The sequence below is a fragment of the Pimephales promelas genome, chromosome 24, assembly GCF_988280905.1.
Source record: "Pimephales promelas chromosome 24, fPimPro1.hap1.1, whole genome shotgun sequence".
In the NCBI taxonomy this organism is placed as follows: domain Eukaryota; kingdom Metazoa; phylum Chordata; class Actinopteri; order Cypriniformes; family Leuciscidae; genus Pimephales; species Pimephales promelas.
Window position 1 is genome coordinate 23,998,566 of NC_142792.1, and position 19,954 is coordinate 24,018,519.

At 41.3% G+C, this 19,954-nt stretch overlaps 1 protein-coding gene across 1 annotated transcript; it reads left to right on the plus strand.

The window, feature by feature from the left end:
• Positions 1-431: 431 nt before the first annotated feature.
• Positions 432-8,989, plus strand: LOC120466858 (uncharacterized). Its single transcript, XM_039655515.2, has 3 exons — positions 432-533; positions 1,015-1,164; positions 7,893-8,989. The coding sequence occupies exons 2-3, from the start codon at positions 1,080-1,082 to the stop codon at positions 8,771-8,773; spliced, it is 966 nt and encodes a 321-aa protein (XP_039511449.2). The 5' UTR covers positions 432-533; positions 1,015-1,079; the 3' UTR covers positions 8,774-8,989.
• Positions 8,990-19,954: the final 10,965 nt, after the last annotated feature.

Consider the following 19,954-nt stretch of genomic DNA (forward strand, 5'->3'; position numbering starts at 1 on the left):
TTGCTTCTTTCTCTATACACTTAAGTCTAAAACTCTCAGCCTGTTATTTAAAGTTAAATGAATTTTTGAAAATTAATTTTGATTGTTTATTGTCGTTTATATTTGTATTACAGTGAGACATTGGTAGCTAGTAGACAAATATTGGAAATCCCCATGCAATCCAATTATCTTGGTTGGGACTTAATGTTCTTTCTACTCCTACAAAAAAATGAAACCCTCCATTAGAGACTGTTAACTCATTTTATAAAATGTGGAACCGTCCTTTCCCTTTTTTTTTGAACGGCCTCTTCCTTTGAGATTTGAGTACTTAAATAAACAAATAAAAATATATAGTATTTGTCTTTCCTTTACTTTTCTCAGTTTTTGTGTGATATCTGGGATGAGTAGGGAGTTGTTCTGGTTATTTGTATTTTTTTTTCCACATTTATATCTAACGTATTTGGATCTTTTAAGAATAGACTTTTATTTTGGTTTGGTGGTGTGACGTCATAAGTATGCGCCACGCTCCTTCATTTGCTGCGGTCTGAAGAAAGGTTTGTGGTTTACAGCGTTTCTAAAGTGTTCGATACAAACCATGCAGACTGTTTTATAGCTATATGTGAATTATGAAATTAGTTATATATCGCTGAATGTTAGGTTGTTATGCTTGAAACGAATCGTAAAGCGCAGTAGTGACAGAGAAACTGGTAGAGCCTTTGGGAAATCATATAAGCTGAATTAAATGCCTCCCGAAATGATTCAGTGATTCGAATTAAGCGCTCGAATCTCCGCGTCGAACGAACATAAACGTGTAATGAAAACCAACAGCGAATATTTAAGTAAAAGTGCAGTCTGTGATCAACATTTTTTAAATGCCAGACAAACAAAGTCTAAGCAATAGAATCATAGTAGTGATAGGCTATTTGTATCTATGTCAATATAATTCTTTTACCAGTGCACTGAACTAGAGCTGATTGAGACTCACACTGAGATAGTTTAATTTTTTATGAATCATTCTCATTTTATACATGACAGACAGATTGTCCGAACACAGAAACAACTCCTGGTGACCTGACTGAGATCCATCAGTGACACTAAAGATGGCGTTTATTCAAGTGGAAAATGGGGACATGGAGACTGTAGAAACATCCAGAGTGAAAGAAGAAGAAACTGAGGAACAAACAGGTTGGTTTCATTCTTAAACCTGTCTTTTGATCCTTATTAAAATGTCCATCTCTACAAAAATTAGTGATAGTAGATAAAAGTGATAGAAATAATTAAAATTTTTGTAGGGATAGTTTTGAAGTGTCCTAATTAAAGTGTTATTATTTGACACGGGTCCCTCATGTGGACAGACATGTATTTATTTCGCACACTTAAAGGTACAATATGCAATATTGTTTTGCCACCAGGTGTCTCTAACCTCTTACAATAACAAAGGTGTATTTTAATGATGTATATTCTGCATTAAGCGGAATTCTGGATCTTGTCGTCAAGCTGATGGATCTTTTATTGGATGAGTGAATATATTGATGTTTTGATGACTGTGGAATGTAGCAGGACGCGATTGCTAGACATATACCAGCACCACACGCAACACGAGTCCCGCGGATATACAGGAATAAGGACATTTAATTCTACCGAACTACATGCTGAATTACTCGCACAGATCAGTTTATTAGAGGAATTAAACTTGAAGTAACACAGTGCTGCTTCAATTGCTTTAACAGTTTCACTTTAGGGGTCGACCGATATGAACTTTTCAGGACCGATACCGATTATTATAGGTAAAGTAGACCGATAACCGATATATGTATTGTGAAAAAATGAAAATTTATGTCAAAAATTAAGAATAAAAAAGGCCTCAGACAAAGTCTCTTTAAGTTCTTTTAATCATATCGAGTACTGTTAATAATAAGAACATTAATATTAATAACAACAACATAAAAAGTGCAGGAACCATCCATTCTTTTAAGTTTTACAAAATTTTGTACAGAAGTCAATTTAAAGAACAACAAGCTACAAATGAACAAATAATGGAAAAATAAATGTAATAGCTCCCTGAAGTTTTATAATATAAATTCAAATGGGTAACAATTAGTAGTCCCAATCCAATAGCACCAGGTTGTGGTGCAGGAAGCAGAGCTGCTCAGCATGCTCTCCAGTTAGTTTGCTGCTTCTTTTGTCATAAATTGCAGACACTTCGCTGAAGACACGCTCACTAGGGACTGATGAGGGTGGTGAGCAAAGAAATTTTCTTGCTTCTTTGGCAAGTAACTTGAAGCGCCCTTTATTCTGTCTCCACCACTGGAGTGGATCCCCCTTACGCCGGTCAATCACTGGCTCTTTGAGGTACTGATGTAACTCATCTTCAATGCTGTCCTTGGCTGACAGATCACCAGTATGAGGGCCACAGGGTTCCCGCGGGTCCTTAAAAAGTCTTAAAAAGTCTTAAATTAGATATTTAAAATTTAAGGCCATTAAAAGTCGTATAAAGTCTTATTATTAGGTATAAAAGGTCTTAAATTTTAGATGACACTTCGACTTAGTCATATCTTGTTTTCCAAATTAAAACCATCTAATTTGCGTACGTATTAATTTTTATCTATCTTTGTGGATTCGCTTGTTCACGTGACAATTCGCGTCACATTCGCGCCGCGGTAGAATAACGTCCGTCTCCTGCACGTGAGACAGGAGAGGAGGAGAGAAGAAAGTTGGCAAATGTCAGTTAAGTCCTAAGTTAATTCTTTATGTGCGTAGAGGTGTGCGATATGTATTGTCTGTCATGATATTCTATTGTTTTAACGATGGACGAGGCACTGTGAGTGTGAGCTGACATCGCATTTGTGTTGGTCATTTTTTCACTGCGTGATGTGTGCAGTTGTAGGCATAGACATGTATTTATTATGTCTATGGTTATAGGTATGTCCCCAAATTAGTTTTGGCCTTATATTTATATCATGTTGTAGGCTAAGTGCCGTTTTCCCGTGCACAAGTGTGATATTTATGTTATACAATAGTTAAATTAAAAATAAATTGACATTGTGAGTTAGTTTTTAGACATAACATTATCAATATTGTTTGTTTTCCCTTTATTTCGCCGACTAGAATTTCTAAATGAAACCGTAGCATAGTCTCAATGCAACAGACAGCGATGAAATCCGCGTTTTGAACGAGTCATTTTAACGATTCAATCACTTGCTTCTTTCCTATGGCTTCTTTCCCGTTTGAACAAATCGGTTGAGTGAATGACTCCCTCATCTCGCTTATTAAGACAGCGATTTACCGCCGCCTACTGGCGGTTTTAGTTTCATATTAAAAGTAAAACGTTAAAATTAAATCATTTCACATTTAAATATTGAATATTGATTTAAAAAACAACAACCTTATAGCTTGATTTATGCAATTGTAAATGGAGTGTATATATTAATGCCACTTCTAATGCTGCTTCTGCGTCACCTCTGCACTGCAAAGATGGATTTTTGATTTAATTTGACTAAGAGTGGTACTGTATAATTATTGTGTAATTGAATATTATTGTTTAAATAAGTATAATTACTGTATATACTTGATGCATAACTCTAAATAAGTTTAGAAAAAAAAATCTCCATAAATAGTTGAAAATGCCCCTGGAAATCAATTTAAGGTGGCAAATATTGCGCATTAATTAATAATTTCTGTCACTGCTGTGAATTGACCACTGCATAGATTATGAAAAATATAAATATCTCTGCGAGTCTGCTGTCAACAACAGGCTTAAACCAGCCATGGCACCAGCAGAAAAACACAATCAGTAAAATATCAACTAATTATTGTTAATAATAATTAGTTGATATTTTACTGATTGTGTTTTTGTTTTGTGCTTATCAAAAAAACGTTGAAAATATCGAGATATATTTTTGTCAATATCGCACACCCCTAATGTATGGTATTAATTTTGATTTCTTCAGGTCTTAAAAAGGTCTTAAAAAGCCTTAAATTTTACTTTAAAAAGTGTGCAGGAACCCTGGGCCAAGAAGAGAACTGAAGATCTTGTCTATTTGGCTATGGCAGGGTGTCTCTTCTCTCCTTTGCATTTTAGAGGCTTGGTCTTCTGCAGCTGGCTCCTCTCCATCAGCCTGCTGCTGTTCTTGATTGGCTCTCTCTGTTTCAGCCTGCCCTTGAAGAGCACCTTCTACATCATCTTTAAGCCATACTTTGGCCGTGTTTAGTGTAGAGGCAGAGGAGAATGCATGACTCTTGAAGCGTGGATCCAAAAGACATGCTATAACCACATTTTTTGAGTCTTCAAGTTTGGCAAATCGTTTGATTAGGCTCTCCCTCATTACCTCCCTGAGCGTTCCGATGCCCTGTGTTGATGGCCCTTTATCTTCAAGTAACATCTTGAGCACTGTCACACAGGGAATGATGCTGGACGCAGATGATTCATTGTAGCTCACTTCCTCAATGGGGATGAGCGTTTCAACCAAATTGGACACAATGTCCCACTGGTGAGCAGCTGGACATGTAAAACCGCCGTGTTCCCCCGAGTAAATATTAAGAGCGGGCTTTTGTTCCAATGCCCTTTGCAGCATGTGGAGTGTTGAATTCCACCTTGTTGGGACTGACTGGATTAAGTTGTGCTCTGGTAGCCCAAGGTCCCTTTGGATTCACCACCAGCTGCAACGAATGTGCTGTGAAGCTAAGGTCTGGGATATCGGCGAGCCTCAAACCCTTTACCATGTTTGCGCCATTGTCACGCAGGACCAGAGCTACACGCTCTTTGGTAATTTCCCATTCCTCCAGCATGTGCAGGAATGTGCCTTTGATGTATTCCCCTGTATGGGATCCATGCATTGCTTTTGTATTTAAAACAACCTGTCTTCTGTTCCATTCATTGTCAATGAAATGGCATGTTAGACTCATCATTGACTCTGTTGATCCTGACCAGCAATCTGTTGTAAAGGAGAGTGAAAATCCAGCATTCTCTGGCTGGATTAGGGTTTTTATCTTGCTTACGACCCTTTCATAGATTTCTGGCAGCTTCTCAGTGCGGTAATACTGCTCACTTTTTAGGGCATATCGTGGTTCTGCCACATCCATGAGTCGTTTAAAGCCAGCATCAGAGACCATTGTGAATGGTTGGTTGTCAGAAATGATAATTTCTGTGATCAGTTTGTCCATTTGTTTTGATTTCTCATCCATATTTGTCCATTTTTTTTGTTTCTGAAACATGTCATGTATTGTAGACTGACATGTGGATGTTGCCCCCTGCTCAGGTTTGTTTGTTTGTGCAGATTTATACAAGTCATTGTGATGAATCCTAAGATGGGACCACAGGTTTGAAGTATTGGCACTTTTTGCCATTGTACCCCCCATCTTGACAACATCTTTACATGTATTGCACACTGCCTGTCCTGGTGTTGGTTGAGTGTAGTACTCCCACACCGCACTTCTACATTTTGTCTTCCTTGTATCCATCTACAATGAGGGTAAGATAAAGAGAGAGTTAAAAGTTGGGCAACTGTATAGTTCATGATTAGGCCTATGGATACTGTACTACTACGGCTAAACAGCTTGGGGAAAATGAACTATTGGCTTCAATAATGTGTTAGAAATGTAGGCTGTGTAATAGCGTAACCTCTCATAATTTTTTTGTGATGACTAAAACATAGCCTAAAATAATAGAGGTGATAATTCAATTTGTCTAATGCACATCAATGGATTAACTAAACACACACACACTGAAATATATATGAGCTTGGTAAACAAGATCATTTTAGAAGAAAATTTCAGATGGCACTAAGAGGCTTTTGCATCTGAAATTTTCATATATAACACGCATTGTAACGATCGTTACTGTGTATTCATGTTTATCATTATAGTGCAGTGTGGCCTTTAAGAGAGACGGTTGCGTCACTCATCACGTATACTATGCATGATGACTTAGTTTGAGATGAGATGAGACCATTACGCTAAACGTGCTCTACCCTTTTTCCTATATATTTTATTTGTTAATAAAGTTTTGTGACGCATGAAAGAGTATCTCTCATGTATGAGAGGATTGCATTGCCTGTGCATTAAATGTGCGCGATACAGACTTTTCAGCCTTCAAGCTCTTTCTTCCCTTGATTTATCTCGAGTTATCCGGTCCAAGCGTTACAACATATATAATGATTGTAGTCATACAATGACTAATGTTGAAATGTTATGTTTAGCATTTATCCTGCTACTCCTGCTACAATCGCTATACCTGCTTTGCATATGTGAATATTCTTTATTCATTTTTATGACAAATCGCATGAAAATCACCCACAAATCATATTGTAATTGGATGGTTATTCAACTTTCTCCAAATATGCGCGATTTTTGACTAGGAACCCTGTAACGGACGCTGTTCAGTGAAGCTATAGCTATGTGAACACAAAACCGCAGCAGACGTGATCGAGTGAATTCATTCGTGTTGATAATCTATTCACAGTATAACGTTAAGTTGGCCGAATGGGGAGAAGCTAAAATAGGTTTTAGTTAGGCTACACCGACGTGAGGCTCCGTTAAAGCATATCACTGCAATGACGGACATACTGTCAATTGAATTCCCGCTCAAACTAGTGGGAAACTAGTGCAACTTCAGGAATGTCTGCTGCTTACCTTTGAGACAACTGACGCGTGATGATCACTGAAGCAGCTCCTGTTAAGTGCTCTCGGTCTCGGTGTGTGAGCGCAACGTTTTCAGTGCCTTCAGCCTTCTGTTGATTGGCCGGACTCGTGACTCCCAACAAATCAGATGGATGATGGGCGGGCATTAGTCTACTCTGGGCAACAGAGTGGTGCGCTCTCATAGAGGTGGCTGGATCAAAGCCAGATCGCGCATTTCAAAATTAAATGATTTTATCGGCAAATCGGTTATGAAATGGCCGATACCGATAATCATAAAAATGCTTAATATCGGCGTCGATAATCGGCCGTGCCGATAATCGGTCGACCTCTATTTCACTTTCACACTAAACTGCATTTGTGTGTGTTGAATGGTAAACAGGCAGTTTCACCAGAACTACTTTACTAGGTGTCCTCTATCACTTTTTAACGGACACCCTGCAGCCAATCAGAATCGAGTGTTCACTCAGACCATGGTATAACTAATGTTAATCTAGCTTTGTCTCATACAGCCAACAAACAACCTAACTAACAACATTATATATATTCAATATGGGTCATTTATATAGCAGAAATTTGAAATTATTTTTGAAATTGAAGCATTCTAAACTGAGAAAAGGCAGAAAATTTATTTTTTTTTACTTATGTGGCTGAAAGACAACAACTCCCATTGAGTTATTTGATAACTCATACTCGTATAGTTATTGTACTAGCCTAATGTATATAACACAACTTAGACTTTCACGTTGAAAAAAATATGATGCAAGGCAGGACCATGTCAACAGAGTAGCTTAGTTGCTCTGCTTATGAACTGTTTTCCTCCAATTGAAATCACTATTTCTCTAAGCTAATGTAGGTTAATCCATACTCTACTAACACTAAAGGTTTACAAAAAGAACCACAAACAATGTTAGTTATAACTTTTACTATCTGTTACTGTCTGTTTACTATCTGTTTTCATGGACGCACAGCGCAAGCACTCGCTCCGGCCGCCTCTTGTTCCTCTATCTTCCACAACTGTTTATCTCTGTATTGCGGCTTGTACACGTAACCGCGAGCATCAGATTCTCGCCCGCCCCAGCTCGAGTCTGTCTCGCTCCGGCCGCCTCTTGTTCCTCCATCTCCCGCAACTGTTTATCGCTGTATTGCGGCTCGTACAGGTAGCCACGAGCATTAGATTCTCGTCTTGCCGGGCTACTGGTACGAAGCTTAATGCTAAATCCTGAAGTACCCCTTTAAACTGGGCTTAAACCTGTTTTTGTCTGTTTGCCCCTTAGACCTGATGCCGCTGGAAGAGGAAATTCCTGAACTTGATGATGTAAAGGAAGAGAAACTTAAAGTAATAACTGTGGAAAACGTTTCTGACTGCTGGCTGACTGAAAAGACTCCCTCACAAGAAACCGCTGAAGAGACGGGGAGTAAACGTTATTTCATCTGCTTTCAGTGTGGAAAGACTTTCAGCCAACATGAAAACCTTGAAACTCACATGAAGATTCACAGTAGAGAGAGCGCTTACCCCTGCCAAGAGTGTGGAAAATGTTTCTCTGGAAAGGGAAGCCTTAAAGTCCACATGAGAAGTCACACTGGTGAGAAACCGTTCATCTGCCCTCAGTGTGGAAAGAGTTTTGCACAGCAGGCAACGCTTAATGACCACAAACTAATTCACACTGGAGAAATGCCTTTCACATGTGATCGGTGTGGAAAGAGTTACAGACGTAAAATAACCCTTAATGCCCACATGAGGACTCACTCGAGAGAAAACTGCTTTAAATGTCTTCAATGCGAAGAGAGTTTCACAGACAGCAATGACCTGAAGAGCCATGTAATGACTCACATTGGAGAGAAGCCTTTCATGTGCGATCACTGTGGAAGGACTTGCTCAAGCAAATCAAACCTTGATGTTCATGTGAGACTTCACACTGGAGAGAAGCCTTTCACCTGCCCTCAGTGTGGAAAAGGTTTCAATGAAAAAGGGACCCTTAAAATCCACCTAAGACTTCACACTGGAGAGAAACCTTTCATATGTTTTCAGTGTGACATGAGTTTCACATATCGAAGAGCCCTGAAGCGTCATTTGCGAGGTCATCCTGGAAACAGCAGCGTTATGGTTGGTCTACCGATTCCAGAACGCGTCCGAAACAAAACGCCCCTAATCTGAATCTTGACTCTGGAGGCTTCCTAAAGCTCAGCAAGTGTACACATTGTAAGCAGAGTAACGATGTCAATTTAAATGCCTGCTTGATGATGAAACATTGGAAGAACTCGTTACTCAACCCGAACCTTCATTGCAAAGGTTGACTCGAGCAGGACATTTTTCAGCGATAAGTTTTCACTCAGTTTGTCATCCATTAAAATGTTGCAGTGTTTCTCCATCCATGTTGAGTCCTTCTGGAGTGATGAAGCAATCCATTTGGTTCAAAGCTTGTTTTATGGGTAACCGCATTTAAAACCTGGTTACAAAAATCACTTTATTATAGAAGATGTTTGAACTTGCTATACTTGGTCATTATTGTCTTTTTTTTAACGTATGATTCATATTCTAGTATGTAATCAAAGCTATAGATTGTGAATTTAAACATTCCTCGTAGCATAGCATACAGCTATCCGATGAGCGCGTCATCTTTTTTTCATTATTTTTATTTTACAATGCATTACATTGTACACGTTTTGTTATTAAAAGAACCATGTAAAATGTGCGTTGCTTATTAACATTTTATCCATTTAAATTACAGAACCGTCGCTATGTTTTGTGTGTACTTAGTATAAATATGAATTGGTTAACTTGTATAGACATACAATTTTGATTAAAATACACAATACAAAATTAATTCAGCTGAATTATGAGATGTGATGGATTTAATTTGTATTTACACAAAACAACAATCAAAATGCACTTAAGTTTTGGTCATTTATTGAGCTTAAATACACAACACAAAGCAGCTTTAAACAGACATACTGTAGTGTGTATTAAATTTCAGACTGATCTCATGAAATGGCGCATGTATGCCACGCCAATTCGTATTTCCATTTTTGGTGCGCTATGAACACGCATAATCGCTTTTCAGCGTGTTTATGAACGCCATTGACTTAACGTTACATTACTGTATATATATAACTTACCCCAACCCCGTCCCTAAATCTACCCGTCACTGGGGTTAATACCATTTATGAGTCTTACCCTACCATCCTAGGAAAAAAAATATCGCTCCCCAGATGTAGATCTACATTTTGCTTCATTTTGCTCGGACATTGACAAAGTGTACATACACGCAGAATCATTCGGACATTTAACGGCATATACATACACGCGGATAGCTCAAAATGCGTATAGATACTTGACTTGAAAGTGGTGTGTATGTTTAGGCTAAAGTTATGATGTCATGTTAATTTCCAACATACTTTTGTGATTGTCCTCTGACTATACCGTGTGAAGATTGAAAAATAATAATGTTAGCTGTGTTAAAATATTTAATGCACTGTAAGGTTAAAAGATTTTGAGAGAATGGATTTTTTAGGTCCATCCTTGAGTAACCGATAGATGCAGTGTCTGTTACTGAATGTAAAGTCAAATCTTTAGTTTGAAGTAATTAATTTTTAATTAAAGTTCCATTTTTATTTATTTAATATAAAGTAATAAGATTTCCTATCATTGTTTTAATGAGATATACTAGTTAAGCCTATATTATTAGTGTAGAGAATTGCATATGCATAGATCCGCTATCTTTATTTGTATTCATTAATGGTCCAGTGGTTTATTTTTTGCCAAGCATGTCAGAGGTTCTGGGTTCTTATCCGCACTCGTATAGTTATTTTTCCCTGCCCCTTCAACATAACGCACATGGATAGGGATGTCCCGATCAGGATTTTTTGCCCTTGAGTCCGAGTCATTTGATTTTGAGTATCTACCGATACTGAGTCCCGATCCGATAATAAAAAAAGAATAAAGAAGAGTGAAAAAACAGATCCAGATTCCAGGATGTTCCTTATTTTTTATTTAATTTGCTTTATTTTAACATTTGACAACTCAGGTTTGTTGTGTTAAATATAGCCTTTTTCTTTCCACCTCTTGAAAACCCAAGCTCACATATCTCACAGTTTGCTATGGCAATGTTGTCATCAACTTTATAATGTTAAAGGGTAATTCCACCTCTGGAAAGATGAATGTGTATTTAAAATGGGTAATTTATGTAGAAGAAATGTGAAATTATTTTTGAATTTAGAGCTTTCTAGACTGAGAAAAGACAGAAAATTTATTTTTGGCTTATGTGGATGAAAAACATCAACTCCCAGAATTCCCTTGCTTCGCTGCCCTAGGAGGCCACGCCTACTGGTAAACGCGCAGTAGGTAAACCAGACTAGGCTAGTGAGTCTCCGTGATGAGTCTGCCTGAAAATGTATTTCGAGATCGCCCAAAATGTCCGGGATTCGGCTTTTGCGTTCTACAGTCATCATTCACCATGATTACTGTGGCGAGCGGAACAAGTGAGGGCCGTACCCAGACAGCAAACTGACATTGAATCAACGTGGAAACGACGTCTCTCATGACATTGAAACAACGTTGATTTGCTCATCGAATTAACGTTGAACCAACGTCAGACGCGGCATTCTTCAATGGTAAATAAAATCGAAAATTGGTTTGCTTTCATAACGTTGAAACAACGCGTTGATTTTATGTTGATTTTCCGTTAGTTTTGAAAGAATGACGCGTCTGACGTTGGTTCAACGTTAATTCGATGAGCAAAACAATGTCAGATCAACGTTGTTTCGATGTCATATTTCCACGTTGATTCAATGTCAGTTTGCTATCTGGGTATGGACTGGAGAATGATGCGAGTCATGATTACTCTGGCAACGGGGACGAATGAGAGCTGTGTGGACTGGATAACGGCGAGAGTCATGTTTACTGTGGCGAGCGGGGTCGAGTGAGAGCGGTGTGGACTGGATAACGGCGAGAGTCATGTTTACTGTGGCGAGCGGGGTCGAGTGAGAGCGGTGTGGACTGGATAACGGCGAGAGTCATGTTTACTGTGGCGAGCGGGGTCGAGTGAGAGCGGTGTGGACTGGAGAACGGCGCGAGTCATGATTACTGTGGCGAGCGGGGACGAGTGAGAGCTGTGTGGATTGGAGAACGGCGAGAGTCATGATTACTGTGGCGAGCGGGGAGGAGTGAGAGCTGTGTGGATTGGAGAACAGCGAGAGTCATGATTACTGTGGCGAGCGGGGAGGAGTGGGAGCTGTGTGGACTGGATAACGGCGCGAGTCATGATTACTGTGGCGAGCGGGGAGGAGTGGGAGCTGTGTGGATTGGATAACGGCGAGAGTCATGATTACTGTGGCGAGCGGGGAGGAGTGAGAGCTGTGTGGATTGGAGAACGGCGAGAGTCATGATTACTGTGGCGAGCGGGGAGGAGTGGGAGCTGTGTGGATTGGATAACGGCGAGAGTCATGATTACTGTGGCGAGCGGGGAGGAGTGAGAGCTGTGTGGATTGGAGAACGGCGCGAGTCATGATTACTGTGGCGAGCGGGGAGGAGTGGGAGCTGTGTGGATTGGATAACGGCGAGAGTCATGATTACTGTGGCGAGCGGGGTCGAGTGAGAGCTGTGTGGATTGGATAACGGCGAGAGTCATGTTTACTGTGGCGAGCGGGGTCGAGTGAGAGCGGTGTGGACTGGAGAACGGCGCGAGTCATGATTACTGTGGCGAGCGGGGAGGAGTGAGAGCTGTGTGGATTGGAGAACGGCGAGAGTCATGATTACTGTGGCGAGCGGGGAGGAGTGAGAGCTGTGTGGATTGGAGAACGGCGAGAGTCATGATTACTGTGGCGAGCGGGGAGGAGTGGGAGCTGTGTGGACTGGAGAACGGCGTGAGTCATGATTACTGTGGCGAGCGGGGAGGAGTGAGAGCTGTGTGGATTGGAGAACGGCGAGAGTCATGATTACTGTGGCGAGCGGGGAGGAGTGGGAGCTGTGTGGACTGGTGAACGGCGCGAGTCATGATTACTGTGGCGAGCGGGGACGAGTGAGAGCTGTGTGGATTGGAGAACGGCGAGAGTCATGATTACTGTGGCGAGCGGGGACGAGTGAGAGCTGTGTGGATTGGAGAACGGCGAGAGTCATGATTACTGTGGCGAGCGGGGAGGAGTGAGAGCTGTGTGGATTGGAGAACGGCGAGAGTCATGATTACTGTGGCGAGCGGGGACGAGTGAGAGCTGTGTGGATTGGATAACGGCGAGAGTCATGTTTACTGTGGCGAGCGGGGTCGAGTGAGAGCGGTGTGGACTGGAGAACGGCGCGAGTCATGATTACTGTGGCGAGCGGGGACGAGTGAGAGCTGTGTGGATTGGAGAACGGCGAGAGTCATGATTACTGTGGCGAGCGGGGAGGAGTGAGAGCTGTGTGGATTGGAGAACGGCGAGAGTCATGATTACTGTGGCGAGCGGGGAGGAGTGGGAGCTGTGTGGACTGGATAACGGCGCGAGTCATGATTACTGTGGCGAGCGGGGAGGAGTGGGAGCTGTGTGGATTGGATAACGGCGAGAGTCATGATTACTGTGGCGAGCGGGGAGGAGTGAGAGCTGTGTGGATTGGAGAACGGCGAGAGTCATGATTACTGTGGCGAGCGGGGACGAGTGAGAGCTGTGTGGATTGGATAACGGCGAGAGACATGTTTACTGTGGCGAGCGGGGTCGAGTGAGAGCGGTGTGGACTGGAGAACGGCGCGAGTCATGATTACTGTGGCGAGCGGGGACGAGTGAGAGCTGTGTGGATTGGAGAACGGCGAGAGTCATGATTACTGTGGCGAGCGGGGAGGAGTGAGAGCTGTGTGGATTGGAGAACGGCGAGAGTCATGATTACTGTGGCGAGCGGGGAGGAGTGGGAGCTGTGTGGACTGGATAACGGCGCGAGTCATGATTACTGTGGCGAGCGGGGAGGAGTGGGAGCTGTGTGGACTGGAGAACTGCGAGAGTCATGATTACTGTGGCGAGCGGGGAGGAGTGGGAGATGTGTGGACTGGAGAACTGCGAGAGTCATGATTACTGTGGCGAGCGGGGAGGAGTGGGAGATGTGTGGACTGGAGAACTGCGAGAGTCATGATTACTGTGGCGAACGGGGAGGAGTGAGAGCTGTGTGGACTGGATAACGGCGTGAGTCATGATTATTGTGGCGAGCGGGGACGAGTGAGAGCTGTGTGGACTGGAGAACGGCGAGAGTCATGATTACTGTAGCGAGCGGGGACGAGTGAAAGCTGTGTGCGAGGCCGGTGGCGTGATTATGAGCGGCAACTGAGACGTAAGTTACTGGTCTCTGATCTCTCACGAAGGAGCGGGAATTTTCTTAGCAATGTTAAAACCCACATCAACAGATCATTTGTTTAGCGTTCATGTAAACACTACATTCAGATTCAGCAATCAGAATTAAATCAGTTAGATTAAAACAAAAGCTGTAACTTACATGTAAACAATGCATGGCGACTGCAGAAAGCAAAAACTGAATCCCGGACATCGATGGCCGGACATATCCGGGAAAAAGAGGATGGTAACACCAAGCTACAACTCAGCTTTCTCCACAGGACAACAGCCTGCTAGCTTAGCTTCCAAAAAGATGTGTAATCCCAATCCTCCATAATGCATCCGCCTGCGTATTCAGTACCTTCGTCTATATTTTCAAAACATTTCTGCGGTGAAATCAGACGCACTGGCACTGATCTGTGATAGGTCTGTTAGCGCATTAGGTCCAACCCCCTATGGGCGGGTTTGAAAGGGTGAGATCTTGTGCTTGTAGTTTTTCCCGAAATTCCCCTCTCTTACACTTCCGCCAACAATGACGTAAAATGACGATTTTTGCGTCATTGTAGGAGGAAGTGAAAAAGGTAAATAGCAGATTTCTCTCGTCTCAGGGGAAAATGAAAAAGTGTTGCACGACCATTCAATAGTATAACTGAGTTTCTAACAATGAAAAGCTTAATGCAAATGGGTGGAGTTGCCCTTTAAGAATAAATATACTGATAAAAACACTGTCAGGAGTATTGGCAGCAAAATAGACCATAGAATATTTTGTTCTGTATTGAATATTTCGTTCTGTATTGACAGGTGCAATATTTAAAAATTGATAATTATGTATTTATTTTTAATCTGAATGTATGTCAAAACCTAGACTTTCAACCATCAAACTGTAATTTATTAATGTATTTGTGTAAATTAACAAATAAACAACTTTTCCTATTCTATTTTACCTGGAAACACTTCCAACACTCTTGCGTCACGTGAAAAATAGGCATGGCGCGCGTGTCACTCAGGCAATCTCTAACCTGTTAACATGGGAGCCAAAATAAGAACGGACACGCCATGCAGCTGAGATGCGCCACACAGCCAGTGTGTCACTACATAACTATAGATGTGTTAAAAAATACTGAGAATATATACACGTAGGCTATATCCCAAGTCCTGATCGGGAGGTAACATCCGATTCCGATCGAGTCTGAAACCACGTGATCGGGCCCATTTTCCAATCATTTGATCTGATCGGGACATCCATACACATGGAGTGTTGCCTTGACAACATTTTGGAGAGAGAATGGCAGCGGGAGACTCTGAGGACACATCTATGCAACCGTATCAGTTTGAAATGGAGTTGCACCCGGAACAAGATGACGGCCGCAAAGAAGTTTGACAATTAAGGCTTGAACAGGATGTTTCTGCTTTCGCTCCTCCGTGCGAGACGCGAGACCGGCGCGCGCCACACGATTATTTTCTGTCTTTTCTCGGTCAAGAGGGCACCAAATTCAAAAATTCGTTTACATTTCGACTACTTTTATGATCCACTGTCATTAAAGATGAATGTTGAAGTGCTTGAAATGCTCCTTTAATAAAACTTCATTTTACACTTACATATTCACACTTACAAATAAATTCACACTTACATATAAATTTGAGGGAGTAAGATTTAATGCGTATTTGGCATGCTGTCCAGAGGGAGGGCTCTGAGCTTGGAATTCAGCCCGAGCCCAGAGTACTCCATCCAATAGGCTAAAGAGCAGAGGACAGCCGCCGGACTAAAGACCCCCAAATGAGTGCCGAGATTGGCGGGCTGGCATACTGGCCTGGATGCTTGATCGAGGAGGCCCGTGATGGTGGCTCACTGCCTGGACTGATGGCCCCTGTTTGTCTGCGAACGAGGAGCATACTTGTAGTGTACTTGCCCAGGAGATTTCCACACTGCATCCACTGTGAGACCAAATGCTCGCTGGATGAAAATGTTAGTGCTCTACTGGGAAAGTTCTCGCTCCATCCGCTGTGAGACCAATGCTCGCTGGACGGAAATAGGAAACCTTAATTGAGGAAAAATGAGTGCTGCCCAAGAGATTTTCTCCCACTCCATCCGCTGTGAGACCAATGCTCGTTGGAAAGAAAGAGGAAGGAAAGAGGAGATTGGTGTGGGTTGTTGGTTCTCCTATGCAATGAGGGTTTGGTGTGCTTTTTTAATGTGGGACCGGTTGGTTCCATCTCCCAAGGGCTTGAAACTGCTGTTGGGAAAGGCCACGGGACATGCCAGGCTCAGAGTGCCAGCTGCCAGCCAGTCACTGATAGGTCACGTGACATGCCAGTGGAGGCTTCTGCCAGCGAAGTCTGTAGCAGGAGAGAGAGGATGGAGCTGTGCGTTGAATAAGTAGGTCAAGTGCAGATGATGTACAGATGATGTGCTAACTTTGTGTTGGGAGATTTTAATTAATGTAGCCTAAAGGAGCACTTACCCACATACCAGCAATATGTCACTTGTCCCACTCGTGACACAGCCTGCCTTGACCAGTGCTATGGAAATATCCACTCTAAAGCACTGCCCGGCTTAGGAAACTCGGATAACAACATGGTAAAACTGATGCCCACTTATATGTCTAGGCTGCGCCGTGAGAAGTTCAGAAGGGTGAAGGTTAATAGCTGGACTGCTGCCGCATCCGAGGCACCGCAAGATTGCCTAGAGCATATGGATTGGAATATGGTGACTGATGGGACCGGAAACATCAACAATGCGGCGCTTGTTATCTAAGGATGCAATGATTCCCAAAAAGACTGTTAAGATGACGCAATTATTTATGCATTCTCTAAGCGAGGTCAATGTTGTTTAGGTTGTCTGTTTATTCAGACTGATCTCATGAAATGGCATATGTATAATTCTGTTCTGTGCTCTGTTCTGTGACACACGTTTGTGACTTTCCTGTTTGAACTTCTTTTTTCTGAGTCATTTGGTTCATTCAACGAACGAATTGACTCGGAAAAAGATTAGTTCATTTTGATGCTGGAATGTTTTCATCAAAAACCTTCATTTCTTTTCAACTGAAGAAAGAAAGACATGGACCTCTTGGGTGATTAAATTATCAGCAAACGTTCTTTTAAAAGTGAACTACTTTATTAACAAATAGGTGTGTATTGTGCACCTTCAGTCATCTATCCCTTTCTCTAAATAATTTTTTTGCCTTTTCTTTATGTTCAGGCCCCAAAGGCCACCATTGTGGGTATTATTTGCAGGGTTCATACAAATACCATAAATTGAAATTCCAGCGATTTCAAGGAGTTTTCAAGCTCTATTTTGGGGTTTCAAGGACTACAATTTAATTACAAAATTACACTTATCAGTCTTTCATTTCTTTCAAATTCTAAAAATGTATTAAAAGAAAGCCCCTATATTTCATACATCAAGTTTTTAATGGCTCATAAATGAAAGTAAATGATACCTAAGATGGTCAAATGAATTTAAACTTTTACAATTTCTAATCTTACCTCTGTATTGTGCCATTCATTCGTTCCACTAACCCATTGGTTTGTGGATGGTACGGTGAACACAGACTGCGCTGTATACCGAACAAAGAACAAACTTCTTTGTTGATCTGGAGAAAATAAATGTATCGGTATAATAAAAAATACATAACAATATTAATAATAAATTAAACAGTTGAGCAAATACAAACCTGATTCACAAACTCCCTGCCTTGGTCTGTGAGTATTCTTTTCGGTGCCCCGAAACGATAAAACATTTTTACAACACACGTTGTAACTTCCTCGGCTGTTTTGGAGGCAAGTGGATAAGCCGCCACCCACTTTGTAAAATAGTCTAACAGTACACAAATGTACTGATTCCCACTCGAAGTGATTGACAACTTGCCAATTAACTCCATGCCTACCAACTCCCATGGTTCAGTCACCTACACAAACAAAGCAGGCAATGCATTTTTGGACAACATTTGTTGAAGAAGAAGAAGAAGACAATTATTGGAGTGTATTCTTCCTGGAGTTTGATAGGTCTATTTGCCTGGCACGCAGAACACAGTTTAATCTGAAGAGAGGAATAAAAAAACATTATTCAGTATTTATTTCATACTTTTTTATAGGAACTGGCACTGTTTATACAATGTAACAAAATGTCAGTAAAACTCACCCAGTTTTCGATATCAACTGACATCCCAGGCCAATAATATCTGCTAGAAATGGCATTAATTGTCTTCTCCTTGCCACTATGCCCACCTGCCTCACTGGCATGGAGTTCTTTGAAAATGCTGTCTGCTTCTGCAGCACCCCTGACCACCTTCACTTTCAACTGTTTGTCTGTGCCCTTATGGCGGATATAAAACAGTTCTCCATCTGTGCAAAAAATAAATAAATAAATCATGGATGGCAATCAGGGGGGGCAACAGAATTATTTGTGTTTCAAAAACTTACCTCAAACTAATCCCCAAATAAAATAACTGTTCTTAAAATATAACTTTACTCTAGTTTTCACTGTAATATTGTGATCATATCAGATTATTGTTTTGAATTATGGGAGCAAGGACTGTGTGTGTGTGTGTGTATGTGAGAGAGTGAATGAGACTACTGTCTGCTGAACAGAGAGTCGCCGAAATAAGGATCTGAAGTGCCAATGTTTCGGCTACAAAAACCAGCCGAACTGACCCGAAACCAGGCCAATTTTTATTCACCCGCCCAAACCCATTTTTGCCCACAAAATAGATTGCAAAACCGCCCAATCCTGGCAACTGTGCTGCTCCACCTGGAAAAAATGAGCACGTCGCTTCAATGATGAGCCCACTTGCCTACGTTTGAAATAACGAACTTGAGCGCGCAAAAGATACGATATGTGAACGGCCCCTTGACGAGCTACCTCCAATCAGACCTCGAGCTACTGGTAGCTCGCGAGCAACGTATTGGAGTGAAAGATACGCAGCAAGAAGAAACACTAGTGGTTCACAATTGCCCGCATGCTGCTGTTTTGGCGTGCAGTGTTCTAATTTCCTGTTTATTTGTTTGGTGGAGTCAATTGAGACTGAGTCTATTGGTAAAATTATAATCAGACCCCCATTAAAAAAACGGATCTGCATGATTCACATAAGGCACACAAATTGACGTGAAAAAAGATACGGTAATTGCAGTCAGGTACAAAGCACTGCACCATGCTGCTAACGTTATCGTTAACCGCTTTCACACACGCACACAAGATAAAACATCAATACACAATGATAAAAATAAAATTCATTACACAATACCTATATAAATCCTATTATTTACACGATTACTACTGCTATTAAAGGAGTAGTTCACTTTTCTGATAATTTACTCACCCCCGTGTCATCCAAAATATCCATGTCATTCTTGCTTCAGTCAAAAGAAATTAAGTTTTTTGATGAAAACATTTCAGGATTTTCTCCATATAATGGACTTCAATGGGAACCAAACGGTTCAAGTTCCAAAAGACAGTTTCAGTGCAAACTGTTCAAAGGGCTTCAAATGATTCCAAAATGATGAATAAGGGTCTTATCAAGCGAAAAAAAAATCACTCATTAAATTTTTTTAAAAAAGTTTTATAAGCTTCTGTGTGCGCATTCATGACTCTCCTGTTTGAACTCGTTCATCAAAATGAACAAATCTTTTTTGTGTCATTTGGTTCATTCAACGAATTAAATGAATGAATTGACTTGGGAAAAAGATTTGTTCATTTTGATGAACGAGTTCAAACAGGAGAGTCAAGAACGCGCATCAAAGAATAGAGCAAGGTGAGCATTTGAGCTTATAAACTTAAACTTTTTTTTTTTTTTTAAATGAGCGACCGTTTCGCTTGAAAAAAATCATTAATTTGAATATCCCCAACTGAGCAAGCCAAAGGCAACAGTGGCAAGGAACCCGAAAAACTCCACCAGTGACCTAATGGTGTCCTAAAACTCCATCAGGTGACCCAATGGAGAGAAAAAAAAACCTTGGGAGAACCCAGGCTCAGTCGGGGGCCAGTTCTCCTCTGGCGTTTATGAACTCAAGGCTGGATTTACAGTAACTGTAAGGTAAAAATGTATATGTA